The sequence below is a fragment of the Myxine glutinosa genome, unplaced genomic scaffold, assembly GCF_964187855.1.
Source record: "Myxine glutinosa unplaced genomic scaffold, kmMyxGlut1.1 SCAFFOLD_752, whole genome shotgun sequence".
Lineage (NCBI taxonomy): Eukaryota > Metazoa > Chordata > Myxini > Myxiniformes > Myxinidae > Myxine > Myxine glutinosa.
The window spans coordinates 57,533-77,355 of record NW_027616847.1 but is presented as its reverse complement, the minus strand read 5'-3'; the positions used below and the strand labels follow the sequence as shown (position 1 = coordinate 77,355).

The following is a 19,823-nucleotide window of genomic DNA, read 5'->3' as shown; positions in this document are numbered from 1 at the left end:
CTGTAGTTTATATGTGCTAAAAAATATGACAAAAATAGATTTTTCAATATGGCCGCCCTGCCGCGCTCATTTTTGGGCGTGCAACGCCCAAATGCAATCCCAAACTAGTTTATGTCTTAAAGATGCTGCATAACAAGTTTCATCAAATGTAATCAATATTTGTGACTTTTAGAGCGTAGACGTCGAATTGTTTACAGACGACAGACAGACAGACAGACAGACAGACGGACGACGGACACTGGGTGTCGACAAAAACTCAGCTGGACATAGTCCAGTTGAGTTAACAAACGGACACACAAAACATACAATGAAGGGAGTGAGAGACAGGATGGGGAGAGAGAGGGAAGCACACAAGTACAACAGCAGAGAAAAGGGAGATCTGTGGGAGGGAGAGGGCTTGGGGGGAGGAGGCATGGGAGGGTGAGGGGGGTGGGGGTGGGTTAGGTATAAAACACATGGACACTGCAAGGACTTCCATGAAAGAAGTTGGAATTTCAAAAAAGTGGATCTGGGGTGAATAATTAACGGGGGTAGAAAATATCAGGTTTTTGGATGGGGGAAGATAAGAGATGGTGGTGAACAGCTGTTTTAAAGACCTGGAGGGAGGAGTGGGATTGAAGAGAGTGAGGGAGTTTGTTCCAGAGGCGGGAGAAAAGAGGAAGGAGTGAAGTGAGCAGAGAGTTTTGATTTTGGCAGTTTCACCAGAAGAGGGTTGCAAGCAGATCTTGTGCGACCTGTCGGAATATTTGGGGGACACAGCACAGACAGGGCTGGGGGAGCAAGGCCGGAGAGGAGTCGGTAGAAGACAGAAAGACCACCTACCTGCCTGCGGTGAATGAGTGAAAGGCCCTCGTAGTTCGCTTCATCGTGGGAGATTCCAATGATTATTTAACTACAATGCAATTTAATTAATGAAATTTAACGCTGGTCAATTAATTTTAACTAGGAGTTGGATGTTTAATAAATGAATTGGCCAGCTATTGGGTGTTAACTGAGTTCACATCCCTGCAGGTACTGAGGTAAAAACAATAGTTGGATCCGTTTGATTTATACCATGATTACATCGACTTCTCATCATCATTGAGAGGGCTGCATTTTTCTTTTCCTCCATCGATTCCATTTTTGTCTTTTAACATAACCAGCGTGGCTCAGCATGCTCCGCGCGCCTCACCACACGTCGCTTCAGATGGTTCGGCATCTTTGACCATGTCTGCTTTCTCAGGGAGTGAGGGATGGCAGGAATGGTGGGTGAGTGTTAGTGGTGGTGATGGTGTATTGGTGGTTGTGGGTGGGGGAGTAGGAGGGGGAATGATGGAGGAGGAATGGGTTGCATGGTGTTGGGGGGGGTTGGAGGGGGGGGTTGGGGGAAGGTGGCGGTGGGCGGCCAAATATATTTTGTGCTCTGATTGAATATCTACTGTAAATCAGAAATCAGAACTCAACACATATAAATAACAAGCGTTACGCCTCGGTCCCCCGTCCGGTGACGTGATGTGAGTTGACAAAGTGGAAGACGCAAGGCGGCCATCTTGGATTTTTGGCGTGGCGACCCAATTTTCAAATGCATTCTTCCTTATGCGTAGATACACCCACACACCAGATTAGAAGTTAGTAGTTCGTTTATTTTTCAAGATATTTCGCTCACAATGTTCAGACATATATATGGTGTCGGCCATCTTGGATTTTGACGTGGCGACCCAATTTTCAAATGCATTCTTCCTTATGCGTAGATACACCCACACACCAGATTAGAAGTTAGTAGTTCGTTTATTTTTGAAGATATTTCGCTCACAATGTTCAGACATATATATGGTGTCGGCCATCTTGGATTTTGACGTGGCGACCCAATTTTCAATAGCGTTCTTCCTTATGCGTAGATACACCCATACACCAGATTAGAAGTTGGTACTTCGCTTATTTCTCAAGATATTCCGCTCACAAGGTTTGGACATACATGGCTTCAGACATACATGGCGGCGGCCATCTTGTATTTTGACGTGGGTTGCACCCACGCACCAAATTAGAATTCGGTCCTTCACTTACGCACGCATGCACGCACGTACGCATGCATGCACGCACGCATGGACGAACGGACGCACGCACGCACGGACGGGCGCACGGAGGGGAAAACCATAGTCCCCCTCTCGCTCCGCGGTGCGACGGGGGACAAAAAGGAACTGAGCACAAATTTAGATTTATTTAAAATTATTGAAATGTTGATTGAAATGTGAGTACGTCTATTAATTATATACCATTGAAACGTTAGCACGTCTATTAATTACATACCATTGAAACCGAGTACGTCTATTAATTACATGCCATTGAAACGTGAGTACGTCTATTAATTACATGCTATTGAAACGTGAGTACGTCTATTAATTACATACCATTGAACCCTGAGTACTTTGATTAAATACATATTATTGAATACGAGTTCAGTACGTCCATTAATTACATGCTATGGAAACCTACATACATATATTAATTACACTGTGTACGTCTATTAATTACATGCTATTGAAACATAATTGCATGGGTCTTCGGGGTCTTCTGTGTCTTTTCGGTCTTCATGGTATTTTGGGGTCTTCAGGGTCTTTTTGGTCTTCTGGGTCTTTAAGGTATTCTGGGTCTTTTCAGTATTTGTGGTATTTTGGGGCTTCTGGGGCCTTTGGGGTATTTTGGGTCTTCAGGGTATTTTTGATCTTTGAGGCATTTTGGGTGTTTGGGATATTTTGGGTCTTCATGGTCTTTAAGGGTCTTTGAGGTCTTCAGCGTGTTCTTGGCCCTCAGGGTCTTTTGGGACTTTGGTGTATTTCAGGGTCTTCAGGGTATTTTAGGTCTTCTGGATCTTTAAGGTCTTCTGTGTCTTTAAGGGTATTTGGGGTATTTTCAGTATTTGTGGTATTTTGGGTCTTCTGAGGGCTTTGGGGTCTTTTGGGCCTTCAGGGTCTTTTTGGTCTTTGGGGCATTTTGTGTATTTGGGATATTTTGGATCTTCAAGGTCTTTAAGGGTATTTTGGATCCTCTGGGCCTTTAAGGGTATTTGGGGTCTTTGGGGTCTTTAAGGGTCATCAGGGTCCTTTGGGTCTTCTGGATATTTAAGGGTCTTCGGGGTCTTTCACTATTTGTGGTATTTTGGGTCTGCCGGGTCTTTTGGGTCTTCATGGTGTTTTGGGTATTCAGGGTCTTTTTGGGTCGTAAGGGTCTTTTGGTTCCTCTGGATCTTTAAGGGTCTTTGGGATATTTTGGTTCTTCGGGATCTTTGTGGTGTTTTGGGTTTTCGGGGTATTTTGGGTCTCTGGGGTCTTTTGGGTATTCAGGGTGTTTTGGGTCTTCCGGTCTTTTAGGTCTTCGGTGTCGTTTTGGGTCTTTAAGGGTATTTTGGGTCTTTGCAGTCTTTAAGAGTATTTGGCGTCTTTATGGGGTATTGGTGGTTTTTTGGTGGATTTAAAGGGTGGTCAAATGTTTGAGGGGTCTCAGCAGTGTAAAGGGTCAAAAGGTATATTCCAACAGTATGTAATTATGAGTTCACAGACTGTTTTTTGGGTGTTTTTTTAGTTGAAGACAAATACGTTTTGGTCACAAATAAACAAACAAACATCCCCACATACGTTTGCTCTATTATAATAAGATATACCAGAGGCACTCACTCCGCCTCCATCAATATGCGGCCGGCGTACCTGTCCCGACCCCCACCTTGCACATCGGGTCCCGGCGGGCCAGGCAGGCTCCTCCACTCCAGCTGCCGTCCCGCGGCGGCCCGGGATGTTGTCGTCGACGCGACGCCAGGATTCAGCGCGGGACCCTCGGCTGTGCAGGGGGGGCTCCATTTCCAAGGGCCGTCCCCTCGATCTAAACACGAGTGTATTTCCGACGCGATCAAGCTGTAAAGAACGACATTCGCGGCTGCCGGCGGAAGTAGTGGGACAATAAAGGACACTTCTTCATCGAACCCCGCTCCCGGCGTTCCGTGCGCGTTTTTCTCACCGCGATGATGAACTTTCTGCGCTTCTTCGAGCGCCGGAAAGCTCCGTGCCAGGAATCTTCCTCCTCAAAAGGCGCCGAAGGTCACGAGGACTCGTTGGTGAGCCCCGCGGAGAGACCGAACGAGGCTCAGCGAGAGCTCGTCAAGGACTCGTGGCGCGCTCTGCAACAGGACATCGCCCGGGTCGGGGTCATCATATTCGTCAGGTATGGAGGCTTGAGGTATCGCTCCCTTGGGACCTTTAGCACGACCTACACTATCATCACCGCTCTTTTTATATCTCCTACCTGCATCACCAGAATCCCGTTTAAGACACGCTAAATGCTTTGCCGTCATTGTTCAAAAGCTGCTAATTGAGAGTCCTGGGTTTGGGTTTGGGGTTTGGTGTTGGGTTTGGTTTTGGGTCCCCTATTGAGCTCGTTCCATCATTATCACGTTTGTACGAGTGAATGCAATGGCTGCGCCTAATTGTCTCAGCTTGACAATAAACGCTTCAATCTAAGATGAGGCTTTTCAGTTTCGCGCAGCAGTTTTGACTTTCACATCGGTGAAGAAGAGTCTGGGAGGCAGTAAGGTGATGGTTAGAGGGTCTGCTCTCTGGGAGGTCGGTAGGGTAATGGTTAGAGGGTCTGCTCTCTGGGAGGTCGGTAGGGTAATGGTTAGAGGGTCTGCTATCTGGGAGGTCGGTAGGGTAATGGTTAGAGGGTCTGCTCTCTGGGAGGTCGGTAGGGTAATGGTTAGAGGGTCTGCTCTTTGGGAGGTCGGTGGGGTAATGGTTAGAGGGTCTGCTCTTTGGGAGGTCGGTGGGGTAATGGTTAGAGGGTCTGCTATCTGGGAGGTCGGTGGGGTAATGGTTAGAGGGTCTGCTATCTGGGAGGCCAGTCGGGTAATGGTTAGAGGGTCTGCTCTTTGGGAGGTCGGTGGGGTAATGGTTAGAGGGTCTGCTCTTTGGGAGGTCGGTAGGGTAATGGTTAGAGGGTCTGCTCTTTGGGAGGTCGGTGGGGTAATGGTTAGAGGGTCTGCTATCTGGGAGGTCGGTAGGGTAATGGTTAGAGGGTCTGCTCTCTGGGAGGTCGGTAGGGTAATGGTTAGAGGGTCTGCTCTCTGGGAGGTCGGTAGGGTAATGGTTAGAGGGTCTGCTCTCTGGGAGGTCGGTAGGGTAATGGTTAGAGGGTCTGCTCTCTGGGAGGTCGGTAGGGTAATGGTTTGAGGGTCTGCTCTCTGGGAGGTCGGTAGGGTAATGGTTAGAGGGTCTGCTCTCTGGGAGGTCGGTGGGGTAATGGTTAGAGGGTCTGCTCTCTGGGAGGTCGGTAGGGTAATGGTTAGAGGGTCTGCTCTTTGGGAGGTCGGTGGGGTAATGGTTAGAGGGTCTGCTCTCTGGGAGGTCGGTGGGGTAATGGTTAGAGGGTCTGCTCTGAGTCTGAGAGGTCGGTGGGGTAATGGTTAGCATCAGAGGATCTGCTGTCTGGGAGGTCGGTGGGGTCATGGTTCGACTTTGAGGGTCTGCGCTGAGCTTGCGAGGTCGGTGGTTTCAACTCCAGTTCAGTCATACCAGACTTTTCAGTGGTACCTGCTGTTTCCTTGCTTGACGCTCGCAGTTAGAAGGATAGAGCATGGACCAACAACCATAGCTTGGTAATAACAGGCTTTCATGGTCCAAATGACCTCCTCCTGTGTCAAAAGTCTATTGCAAGTGAACTCGTATTATTTTGAACCAAATGATGTACAGTATTGCAAAGGTTTACCGATTTGGGCTGATGGTCTTCCATGGTTGGTTATAGGTTCAAATCGCCAAATCCTCAAACGCACACGCCAGGTATTTATTACCTTCGCCACCAAAGGTGGATGTAGGTTATGTTTTCACCCCTGACTGTCTGTGTGTTTGTCCGTTTGTCTGTGAACAAAATATCTCAAAAAGCTGTGGACGGATTCGGACGATATTTGGCAGAGATGTAGCGTATGTGAGGACGAAATGATTCGATTTTGGTGAAGATCCGGATTCGGATCCGGCTACTAGAACTTTTTAAGTGATTCTTCACCATTGGGAGATCGGGCCAAAAACGATACGTAGCAGGATATCTCAAAATGTTATAGACGGATTTGGACGAAACCTGTTGGACCGGTTGTGTGTCTGACAAGGACGATTCGATTCGATTTTGGTGAAGATCCGGATCCGGATCCAGATAGTAGAATTTTTTAAGTGATTCTTCACCATTGAGTGATATGCCCAACCAGGTAGAGGTATGCTCTCTACTGAGTGCCGTTCTACTTACATATGTGCCTCACATGAAATATCACAGGTACTCCTATGTTATTATACATATACCGGAGATGCACTTGTATGTTTGGACATTTTGTGTTCGGACCTGAGCGAGATAAGACAAAACGTTTGATTTGATTTGATTTTAACTAGAAAGTACAAGAGAATGTTATGGGCCATTTTCGTCATTAAGAATGACCTGTAAACAAGGTAAGGGACCGATCACAATGAATGCACGAGCATCACGACCTTAATTCCTAACATCGTGTGTACTGCTCTTTTCAGTTGGATTTAGAACCACGACCTCTGGGATTATTATTTCATATGCAGCCCGTGACTGCTGGTTGCATCATTGCTGAGAGCGTGGCTGTGCGGCTGATGCAGTGCCCCTGTTTCCAGGAAGCTGGTGCTCATTTTGCCAACGTCGGAATGATGGCAGGCTTATCCAACCTACCTGGTGTTATTTATTGGCACGACAGGGGCTCAAACTCAAGACCCTAAGATCTTAAACCTTAACCGTTAAGCCAACACTCGGCTTACCTCTGGGATACCAATCCAGTGTCCTCGCTAATAAGCCACCGCTGTACCTGCGTACAAAGGACGTCTACAATGGACAAATCGGAATGGTCGATGGGCTCTTGACATGGGATTAGAGAAACAGGATGAAAGTACTCAGCTGGGAACATGATATCGGTCAAATTAGAGACATAGTACATGTGCCACATGTGGAGTAAGTTCAATCACGTTTCGCATTCACTTTCCCTCTCTACACACATAGAGCCTGTCATGCCAGAAGCCATGGGTACAACAATATACAGTTCATGGTCATTGTTTGCTGATACGAGAAGTCACAAAGATGCCTGGAGTATTCAGGGGAGCAGACAGACGTGGCGATAGAGTTCAAGCATATTCAGATGTAGTATTAAAGACCAATTGTGGTTACAAAGACCAAGGACAAATGTCATGGTTACAAAGTCCAGATGTGACGACATGCAGAAATTGTATTGAACATGAAGAGGAATGAAAAAAAAAGAAAGAACCGAGAAACTGGTGACTTCTTATTCACTAAAATTGTTATTCACTTAGAAGCATTAGGTGAAGGTTTCCAGAAGCAGAAAGGATACTAATGTAGTACAGATAAAACTAGAACGGCATTCAGCAGAGAGCATACCTCCACCTGGTGAACACTTTACGTTTTGTATCCCAGAGTAGACCAGAAAATCTCAATACAGAATCATATTTAATCAAAATCAATCACAGGAATCACCATAGATAGGTCCAGTCGTTCATACCCTGATCTACCCCTCGTTTTTGACCATATCACTCAATGGTGAAGAATCACTTTAAAGATTTACTAGCTGGATCCGGATCCTGATCTTCACCAAAATCGAATCGAATCGTCCTTGTCAGATACGCTACATCTCTGCAAAATTTCGTCCGAATCCGTCCACCACTTTTTGAGATATTTTGTTCACAAACGGACAAACGGACAGAGGTGAAAACATAACTTTCATCCACCTTTTTTTTTTTTCTTTTTTTTTTTGTATACAGAGTCGAGGCTCGTGAAAGAGCGAACATTTATCAAACAAACAAATCAAACAAACAAGCAAACAAAGTATATAAAAAGGGGAGGCGGAGGTAACGACATGGCGGAGGTAGGTAATGACATGATTTGGTGGCGGAGGTAATGACATGCAGTAAAAAACATGAATGTACGGAGCAATTGCGCCGGAATTCCGGGAGAATTGAATTTTCCGAATTTAGTGGAATAGAAATCGTTTTGGCAATAAGAAGCTAAATTTTGACTGTTTGAAAGGAAACATGGAATTCGATAAAAATGAGCAAAATCGAAAATCAGTGCGTGTGTGGATGTGCCACAAAATAGCTTGGTTGGCAGCCAATTCGCCCTCAAGCTTCCCATTTTAATACATAAGATGCATGCACATTCATGGAAAAGGTGAAGTGACGGAGGGTGGAAGGAAATGAACAACAACATATCAACTAGAGAGTTCATAGAAATAGAACACATGACCCCGTGCAGTCTTGACAAACAAGGAAATGGGCGGGGTCTGCGAGCGGCAAATTTGATTGGTTGTGGATTGGTTATGGTGATGTGAAATGCCTGTCATATTTTGTCAAAGTTCTGCTGAACGGAAGACTTTTGAAAGTGGCAAAAACGCAATTTGTGTTTTACAGTATTCAAGTATATAATTCAACGTAAATTACCCTTTAGAACCAATTATAATCACCCTTTAGAATTACCCTTTAGAATTACCCTTTAAACCGCTTTAGAATTACCCTTTAGAATTACCCTTCAGAATTACCTTGTAGAATTACACTTTAGATTTACCCTTTAGAATTACCCTTTAGAATTACCCTTTAGAATTACCCTTTAGAATTACCCTTTAGAATCACCCTTTAGAATTACCCTTTAGAATCACCCTTTAGAATCACCCTTTAGAATCACCCTTTAGAATTACCCTTTAGAATTACCCTTTAGAATCACCCTTTAGAATCACCCTTTAGAATTACCCTTTAGAATCACCCTTTAGAATTACCCTTTAGAATTGCCCTTTAGAATTACCCTTTAGAATTACCCTTTAGAATTACCCTTTAGAATTACCCTTTAGAATCACCCTTTAGAATCACCCTTTAGAATTACCCTTTAGAATTACCCTTTAGAATTACCCTTTAGAATTACCCTTTAGAATCACCCTTTGGAATCACCTTTTAGAATTACCCTTTAGAATCACCCTTTAGAATTACCCTCTAGAATTACCCTTTAGAATTACCCTGTTGAATTACCTTGCAGAATTACACTTTAGATTTACCCTTTAGAATTACAATTTCGAATTACCCTTTAGAATTACCCTTTAGAATCACCCTTTAGAATTACCCTTTAGAATTACCCTTTAGAATTACCCGTTTGAATCACCCTTTAGAATTACCTTGTAGAATTACCCTTCAGAATTACCCTTTCGAATTACCCTTTAGAATTCCCCTTTCGAATTACCCTGTTGAATTACCTTGCAAAATTACACTTTAGAATTACCCTTTGGAATTACCCTTTATAATTACCCTTTAGATTTACCTTTTAGAATTACCCTTTAGAATTACCTGATAGAATTACCCTTTAGAATTACCCTTTAGAATTACCCTTTAGAATTACCCTTCGGAATTACCCTTTAGAATTACCCTTTAGATTTACCCTTTAGAATTACCCTTTAGAATTTCCCTGTAGAATTACCCTTTAGAATTACCCTTTAGAATTACCCTTTAGAATTACCCTTTAGAATTACCCTTTAGAATTACCCTTTATAATTACCCTTTAGAATACCCCTTTAGAATTACCCTGTAGAATTACCTTGTAGAATTACACTTTAGATTTACCCTTTAGAATTACCCTTTAGAATTACCCTTTAGAATTACCCTTCGGAATTACCCTTTAGAATTACCCTTTAAATATTACCCTTTAAATAATTACCCTCAAATATTGTTTGGGAGGTTCTTCCCAACACTGTTGCAGAAGTTCCCACAAATGTGTTGCACTTGTAGGTTGCTTTGCTTTCACCCTTCTGTCCAGTTCATCCCAAACCAGCTCTATGAGGTTTAAGTCTGGAGACTGTGCTGGACATTCCATGATTTGAAGCCTACCGTCTTGTTCTTTTCCTCGAAGGTAGTTTTGACATAGCCTGGAGGTGTGTTTAGGGTCATTATCTTGCTGTAGGATGAACCACTGACCAACTAGGCATATACCAGAAGGTATTGCATGGCGCTGCAAAATGCTGTGGTGGCCCTTTTGGTTCAGGGTGCCAGTCACTCTGTGCAAGTCGCCGACTCTGGATCAAGCAAAAGAGCCCCAGACCATCACGCTTCCTCCTCCATGTTTGACAGTTGGTGTCACACACTGAGGAACCGTCCTTTCGCCTACTCGACGGCGTACAAAAACCCTGCGTGATGAACCAAATATTTCAAATTTTGATTCATCGGTCCACAAGACCTTCTTCCAGTCTTCAGTAGTCCACTGGCGGTGCTTCATGACTCAGGCAAGCCTCTTTTTCTTATTTTGCCATCTTAGCAATGGCTTTCTTACTGCCACTCGACCTGTCAAACCTGCAGCTCGAAGTCTTCTCTTCACAGTTGAAACTGGGACTTGCTTACTTCGTTCAACCAGTGTTAAGCTGTGCTTGAAGCTGTTGTCCTGTGAGCCGCCGATCACGCAAGCTGCTGACTCTCAGAGACTTGTCTTCTGATTCTGTTGTGGCTTTGGGTCTGCCAGACCTCTTCCTGTCAGAGTTTCCTCCAGTTTTCAACATACTACTTCCTGCAGTGCAATATTGTCCAAATTATGCTTCGGAGGGTGTAATAATAGTCTGTTCCAATACTGCTTTTATACAGACAGGGGGTTTGTAATCAAGTATTCAGCAGAGGTAGGGACACCTGTAGGAATTGTTTTACATCAACTTTCAAGGCTTAATTTACTTACATTGCTGCAGAACAACTGTAAGTTGTTAACCCATTATTTGTTCCCTGAAGAAGGCCTTTTTTACAATATAACTGTGCAATTTACATTATTTTCCCATTTTTGCTGACCTAAACTTTTTGTTTTAACCTCGAGCAGTTGACTGCTTACCTTTGTACCATTTCAGATTATTCACTGAACTTGAATTGCTTAAATTTCAATAAAAACTGGAAAAATTGAGGTGTTCTAAAACTTTTGACCAGTCGTGTATGTGTGTACGTGTACATGTGTGTATGTGTGTATGTGTGCGTGCATGGGTGTATGTGTGTTTATGTGCGTGTATGGGTGTGTGCATGTATGTGTGCATGTATGTGTGTGTGCATGCGTGTATGGGTATATGTGTGAAAGTGCTTGTGTGTGACCTTTAATGCCTTCAAAAAAAGCAGCAATTGTTTCTGGATTATGCTAAATCGGCAGATTAAACCTCCCCTCCCCTTCCCTTATACCTGGTGTTGGCCTCATCGTTAGGGCGGTGGGCTTGGGATCCGAAGGTCCTGAGTTCAAATCCTGTTCAGCTGTTGAATTAATACCAGGTGGGGTTGACTCAGCCTGTCATCCTTCTGAGGTCGGCGAAATGAGTACCAGGGTATTGGGTCATCCCTCAAGGAGGTTGGTGGCAGGATATGCACTCCGGCCACCGTAATAACACCTCATTCCATAGCACACACAGTGGTGTGTGTCGGGATGGTGCTGAGGAGTCGTTCAAGGACGCAGCAACGTGGTGATCCAGCGTACGCTCCCATATGCAGTCACGTGAAAAAGTGGGTGCACCCCATGTAAAGTTTTGACATTTTCAACATATTTCAACATGCAGCTATTTGATCTTCATTTCAACGGTGTTGATGGATGGAGGTGATATGGTGTAACAGATATCATGAAACATATACATTTTGTGGTCCATTGTATAATTTAGATAGACATCAATGCAGGTTTTGCATGTGGAAAAAGTAAGTACACCCTTGGCTCCAAATAGGTGGAATTGCCCCCTTTGGCAGAATCAACCTCAAGTAGGCGTTTCTTATAACTGTCTACCAGTCTCTGACATCGTAGCCTGGTGTTGGCTTAGCGGTTAGGGTGCCGGCTTGGGATCCTATGATCCTGGTTTCGAATCCCGATCAATCGCTGAATTAATGCCAGGGGGGTTGACTCAGCCTGTTCATCCTTCCGAGGTCGGCAAATTGAGGACCAGCTTGCTGGGATGAATGATCCTGGTGTGTACCCCAGCTTAGAATAGGTGCACCGTATCCCTGCGCATAGTAAGAGGCAACTAAGGGTTGGCGTCAGGAAGGGCATCCGGCCATAAAAACATTGTCTCAAACAGGGAACCACGATTGTCATGGGGCCCGCAAGGCTAACCCCCGCTCTCGCGGGGAAAATGGCCTTAAAACGATAGTTCATTCATTCATTCATTATTCAATGACCCTTTAGATTTACCCTTTAGAATTACCCTTTAGAATCACCCTTTAGAATTACCCTCGAGAATTACCCGTTTGAATCACCCTTTAGAATTACCTTGAAGAATTACACTTTAGATTTACCCTTTCGAATTACCTTGTAGAATTACCCTTTAGAATTCCCCTGTAGAATTACCTTGCAGAATTACACTTGAGAATTACCCTTTATAATTACCCTTTAGATTTACCCTTTAGAATTACCCTTCGGAATTACCCTTTAGAATTACCCTTTAGATTTACAATTTAGAATTACCCTTTAGAATTACCCTGTAGAATTACCCTTTAGAATTACCCTGTAGAATTACCCTTTCGAATTACACTTTTGAATTACACTTTAGAATTACCCTTTAGAATTACCCTTTCGAATTACCCTTTAGATTTACCCTTTAGAATTACCCTTTAGAATTACCCTTTAGAATACCCCTTTTGAATTACCCTGTAGAATTACCTTGTAGAATTACACTTTGGATTTACCCTTTAGAATTACCCTTTAGAATTACCCTTTAGAATTACCCTTCGGAATTACCCTTTAGAATTACCCTTTAGAATTACCCTTTAGAATACCCCTTTTGAATTACCCTGTAGAATTACCTTGTAGAATTACACTTTAGATTTGCCCTTTAGAATTACCCTTTCGAATTACCTTGTAGAATTACACTTTAGATTTACCCATTAGAATTACCCTTGAGAATTACCATTGAGAATTACCCTTTCGAATTACCCTTTCGAATTACCCTTTAGAATTACCCTTTAGAATTACCCTTTAGAATTACCCTTTAGAATTACCCTTTAGAATTACCCTTTAGAATCACCCTTTAGAATTACCCTTTAGAATTACCCTTTAGAATCAGCCTTTAGAATTAGCCTTTAGAATCACCCTTTAGAATTACCCTTCAGAATAACCCTTTACAATTACCCTTTACAATTACCCTTTGCAATTACCCTTTCGAATTACACTTTAGATTTGCCCTTTACAATTATCCTTTACAATTACCCTTTACAACTACCCTTTAGAATTACCCTTTAGAAATACTCTTTCGAATTACCCTTTAGAATTACCCTTTAAAATTTACCCTTTAGAATTTACCCTTTCGAATTACCCTTTAGAATTTACCCTTTAGAATTAACCTTTAGAATTACCCTTTAGAATTTACCCTTTAGAATTACCCTTTAGAATTTACCCTTTAGAATTAACCTTTAGAATTACCCTTTGGAATACCCTTTATAATTACCCTTTAGAATTACCATTTAGAATCATCCTTTAGATTTACCCTTTACAATTACCCTTTACAATTACCCTTTACAAATACCCTTTAGAATTACACTTTAGATTTACCCTTTACAATTACCCTTTACAATTACCTTTTACAATTACCCTTTACAATTACCCTTTAGAATTACACTTTAGATTTACCCTTTACAATTACCCTTTCGAATTACCTTGTAGAATTACACTTTAGATTTACCCATTAGAATTACCCATTAGAATTACCCATTAGAATTACCCTTTAGAATTACCCTTTCGAATTACCCTTTCGAATTACCCTTTAGAATTACCCTTTAGAATTACCCTTTAGAATTACCCTTTAGAATTACCCTTTAGAATTACCCTTTAGAATTACCCTTTAGAATTACCCTTTAGAATCGCCTTTTAGAATCACCCTTTAGAATTCCCCTTTAGAATTACCCTGTAGAATTACCTTGTAGAATTACCTTGTAGAATTACACTTTAGATTTACCCTTTAGAATTACCCGGTAGAATTACCCGGTAGAATTACCCTTTCGAATTACCCTTTAGAATTACCCTTTAGAATTACCCTTCGGAATTACCCTTTAGAATTACCCTTTAGATTTACAATTTAGAATTACCCTTTAGAATTACCCTGTAGAATTATCCTTTAGAATTACCCTTTCGAATTACACTTTTGAATTACCCTTTAGAATTACCCTTTAGAATTACCCTTTAGAATTACCCTTTAGAATTACCCTTTAGAATTACCCTTTAGAATCACCCTTTAGAATTCCCCTTTAGAATTACCCTGTAGAATTACCTTGTAGAATTACCTTGTAGAATTACACTTTAGATTTACCCTTTAGAATTACCCTTTAGAATTACCCGGTAGAATTACCCTTTCGAATTACCCTTTAGAATTACCCTTTAGAATTACCCTTCGGAATTACCCTTTAGAATTACCCTTTAGATTTACAATTTAGAATTACCCTTTAGAATTACCCTGTAGAATTACCCTTTAGAATTACCCTTTCGAATTACACTTTTGAATTACACTTTAGAATTACCCTTTAGAATTACCCTTTCGAATTACCCTTTAGAATTACCCTTTAGAATTACCCTTTAGAATTACCCTATAGATTTACCCTTTAGAATTACCCTTTAGAATTACCCTGTAGAATTACCCTTTAGAATTACCCTTTAGAATTCCCCTTTAGAATTTCCCTGTAGAATTACCTTGTAGAATTACCTTGTAGAATTACACTTTAGATTTACCCTTTAGAATTCCCCTGTCGATTTACCCTTTAGAATTACCCTTTAGAATTACCCTTTAGAATTACCCTTTCGAATTACCCTTTCGAATTACCATTTAGAATTACCCTTTAGAATTACCCTTTAGAATTACCCTTTAGAATTACCCTTTAGAATTACCCTTTAGAATTACCCTTTAGAATTACCCTTTCGAATTACCCTTTAGAATTACCCTTTAGAATCACCCGTTAGAATTACCCTCGAGAATTACTCTTTAGAATTACCCTTCAGAATTACCCGTTTGAATCACCCTTTAGAATTACCTTGAAGAATTACACTTTAGATTTACCCTTTAGAATTACAATTTCGAATTACCTTGTAGAATTACCCTTGAGAGTTACCCTTTAGAATTACCCTTTCGAATTACCCTGTAGAATTCCCCTTTAGAATTACCCTGTAGAATTACCTTGCAGAATTACACTTGAGAATTACCCTTCGGAATTACCCTTTATAATTACCCTTTAGATTTACCCTTTAGAATTACCCGGTAGAATTACCCTTTCGAATTACCCTTTAGAATTACCCTTTAGAATTACCCTTCGGAATTACCCTTTAGAATTACCCTTTAGATTTACAATTTAGAATTACCCTTTAGAATTACCCTGTAGAATTACCCTTTAGAATTACCCTTTCGAATTACACTTTTGAATTACACTTTAGAATTACCCTTTAGAATTACCCTTTCGAATTACCCTTTAGATTTACCCTTTAGAATTACCCTTTAGAATTACCCTTCAGAATACCCCTTTAGAATTACCCCTGTAGAATTACCTTGTAGAATTACACTTTAGATTTACCCTTTAGAATTACCCTTTAGAATTACCCTTTAGAATTACCCTTTAGAATTACCCTTTAGAACCGTTTAGAATTAAACAGTGGGTTAGAAAGGTTCTTCTACTTTATTTTTGGTGGACGGACATAGCCAAATATTGAAGTGGCTTCACTGCTTAAAAATACAAACACATCTTCTCATATGTTTGAAAAATACATCCTCGTACCATAGTTTCTGGCCATGGAGACAGCACCTGTCTTGAAATTGTTCACAGGAATACACACAATGTGGCAGCCATTCATCATCCATTCGTGCATGACCATCTCTCTGCAACTGAGTTACATTTGGCATGAGGACAAATTTGACACAAAGCATGTTCGCACAACTGAGAACTTCTACATTTTATGTACGGTCCATCCACCATATTCCTGTAATTAAACATAGATGCCAGAGCTGTATGCTCGTAAGTTGATGCCAATGACGATGGTAGAGTATATACGTTCCAGCAGTCTCGTACATATGCATAAACGAAAGCAATTGTACACGAGCAGGGAAGTGGCAGCACTGTAAGTAGTTGGTTGTGTTCAGCCCTACTATTGGCAGAGCATCAAGGCATTCACGATAAGTCATGAATGTTTCCGTGGCTCGAATTAATCTCGGACAGGTCGCCATGCGCAACAGTCTGGAAATTTCCACTCATTAGCCATTGGAATTAGAACACACACCAAAGAGGGCAATACAACAAAACTTCACCCACTCCACCACCAAGTGGCTCCTGTAAGTAGGATATACAGATAACGTGTAGAGTGGTAGTGTATGTTAGTTGGGCTACTTTGTTGCATTCTCTCCATCCTGATGCGAAAATATATAATTATTTTCTTTTAGACTAGACGGATTTATGGAAAAAAATCCATGTATAAGCTTCTAGGTACATTTTTGGGTAAAAGTTGGGAACCTCACTTTTTAACATAATTAGGGTATGCTGAATTCTATTAACCCGGTTGCCAAGCCGAATTTTGAGGTTTTGACCTTCTAATTAGCATAAACAAAATGGCAACCAAATTGCCATTTTTGGACAATTTCTTTGAACAAGCATTTATATATCATGTATATACAATATACATGCAGCTCTTTTACTTTAACTTTACAACTTTTACCCCAAAATGCACCTAGAAGCTTATACATGACCTTTTTTCATAAATCCGTCTGGTCTATATTATGGTTGGCGACATATTGAAAGAGACATTCAAACTGATATTGAAATTGGACACCATAAAATGAGAAATGGTTTTAACAAGACAATGTTTCATACAACCATTTATTCTTAAATTAAGTATACATGACCATGAAGCACATACATTCAGGAATGCCACACATGTTGTTTTGCCAAACTACATCAAATTCATACAAGGGGTCTGATCATCACTCTGTTGCTGGCAGGCACACAATGATGTACACCTCAACTCTGAATAGCGACATTTGCAGCGTCGAGTCTTGCATTGCTTTGGGCATGCACAACAAATCATGTCGAGGCAACTTTCTGGGATTGGACTCAGTGACATCAGAATAGGCTCTAGTCCTGAATCACCACGTTTCCATCCCATTTCCACAGGTGCAGGAAAGTCAGGTATGGCACAATGAGTATTTCTCCATACCATGGCTTGATAGTGTACTCGCATCAAATGGAAACGAAGTGCATCACTTGTCAGTGACATTGCTTCTGGTTTACCAGTCTTGGAGAACATATGTCATGCTGAATCAACAGAGGTTGTTCTGTGCACATTATATCTTCTGCAGACGAACGCTTCTGCACATTTGATTGTCTCCTCTGTGAGTTCACCAATGCCCAAGTTCTTCAGCAGTTTATTCAAAACTCAAAAAAAAAACCCTCAAAATTCGGCTTGGGAACCGGGTTAATCAAATTCAGCATACCCTAATTATGTTAAAAAGTGAGGTTCCCAACTTTTACCCAAAAATGCACCTAACATTCACATTTCTCAGAAATCCCTCTAGTCTATTTAATGTACATTTGGTTTGAAACATTGTTTCACAGTGGTACTAAATTACTCTGCGTTGTACTAAATCGAAATCACATTACTAAATTGTACTAAATCAAATTACTTTGAAAAGTGTTGTGATTTGTGACGCTCAACAGTTGGCTAGAAAATTCTGAGATGATGTGATCGAATTATCACATCATAAAGAGGGTATAATGGAGTCAGCAAACACTTAACATCTGCGATTAGTGAGGAGTTAAACGTGCTGGCTTGGACTGAATATTGAATATGAGGGCACACATTCAAATTTAAAGAAATAAACAGTTTACAAAAATTGATGTTGCCATGTAGAGTAAGTCAGCAGGAAAGGTGGTAGAACTTTAAAAGGTGAATACATTAACTGATCACTGTACAATTATCCTGGTGATGAGGAATATTGATAGAAGATAGAGGTGATCATATTGTCGTGCGAATCCCTCCGGTTAATACCAGGGACCGCGGATGGACCAAACGGATTTACTGGAGGCGACGATCAAACACGGACTTTGCTATAAACCCGCGAGAGGAAGAAGGGAAGAGGAAGATGCGGCAAAAGCACTTACCTTGAGCGAACCGACGGCAGCTCCGATCCTGCAGGGGAATTAACTCAAGCGAAAACCGAATTAGAATGTACAAAAAGAACAGGTTTATTCAACGGTCACGGAAGATCTGCGCATGCGCAAGATTGGAGGTCACGTCTCTTCAAAGCTGTCCATGCGCGCACGCTTTCGAAGTTAAGTAACTTTTCACAATTGTGTTTTTGTCGAAACTGTATCTTTTTTCGGTGTGTGTAACTATTGGTGTGTCTTTAATAGTATTCTTGGTGTTGGTTTTTCATACCTGTGTACAGAATCGTCGGTTAGTTCGTGTCGCGTATTCTGAGGCCTAGTGTAGTACTAGTAGGCTACGGTGTCTGACCTTGGCTTGAGGCTTTGTTTCTGTCTCAGCGGTTCTTCGATTGCGCTCGCAATTACTTTCGGTCTCTATTTTTCACGTTTCACGTTCGGTCTCTGTCTCTGTTTTCATCTCAACTCAAAAAAAAAAAAAAAAAAAAAAATTCCCTTCTCTGTTCTTATCCGTTGTTCGTTCTTATTTGTTCATTCGTTCTTCGACCACGTTGTTCGTGATCACGTGTTCACGTCGGTAAAAAATGTTTCAACTGTCCCCTGAAGAACTGTATTCTGTCATATACTATAACACCTTTTTCTTCTTCTTCTATAAAAGGATGCTTTCGACTTGCTCACCAAATCTATTCATTCCAAAAAAAAATTCCATCTCTTACAGTTACAGTGCCTCTTTCATACATTCCCTAAACTCTCCAGAACTCCACCCATCCTTCAGCATCCTCAAACGTATTTTTGACTCGAAGGTCTCAAGAAACTCATTTTGCAATAAATGTTCGTTTCCCATTAATCGTACATTTTTCAAAATCCAATCTCACCCCTCCCCTCCAAATCTTCCCCATCACCCCTTCCCTCAAAAACTTCCCCATCACCCCTTCCCTTCAAAACTTCCCCATCACCCCTCCCCTCCAAATCCACCCCCTTGCCCCTCCCCTCCAAATCTTCCCCATCACCCATCTCTTTCAAATATTCCCCCCTGCCCCTCCCCTCCAAATCTTCCCCATCACCCATCCCTTTCAAATCTTCCCCCTTGCCCCTCCCCTCCAAATCTTCCCCATCACCCCTTCCCTCCAAAACTTCCCCATCACCCCTCCCCTCCAAAACTTCCCCATCACCCCTCCCCTCTAAATCTACCCCCTTGCCCCTCCCCTCCAAATCTTCCCCATCACCCATCCCTTTCAGATCTCCCCCCTTGCCCCTTCCCGCCTAAACTCCCCCAACAACCCTCCCCTCCGAGACTCTCCCTCACTCCTCCCCTCCTATCTTTTCCTCTCACCCCTCCTCCTCAAAGTGTCCTCCCGGCTTCTTTCCCCTTCCAACTTTCACCTTCATCTCCCTCAACCTTCTGCCTCACTCTTCCCCTCCTCAAATAACACCTCACTGCGCCTCACCCAATCACCATCAAACCTTTTGTCCGCCCCATTCTTCCCTTTCTCCAAGCTATTCTGAAATCTCTGACACACCTTCAACAGCTCTCCCGACCTCTTCCTCCTCTTCCACATCTTACCCTAGCGCTCTCCCCCGCCCTGTTCTGTATCCGATGCTCCCCCTTCCTCTTCTTTAACAGTATGGACCTCAAACATCTGGGGCCTTCGCTCAAACTTGACTGATCTCTCCATACAGGTTGCT

The 19,823-nt window shown here is 42.0% G+C and overlaps 1 protein-coding gene across 1 annotated transcript in view; it reads left to right on the top strand.

Annotated features, from left to right (window-relative positions):
- Window positions 1-3,702: 3,702 nt before the first annotated feature.
- Window positions 3,703-19,823, top strand: part of LOC144889091 (cytoglobin-2-like) — a 61,609-nt gene continuing 45,488 nt past the window's right edge. The window contains exon 1 of the mRNA XM_078768950.1: window positions 3,703-4,191. Within this exon, the coding sequence (XP_078625076.1) occupies window positions 3,992-4,191 (200 nt within the window). The 5' untranslated portion in view covers window positions 3,703-3,991. The remainder of the gene's footprint in view (window positions 4,192-19,823) is intronic.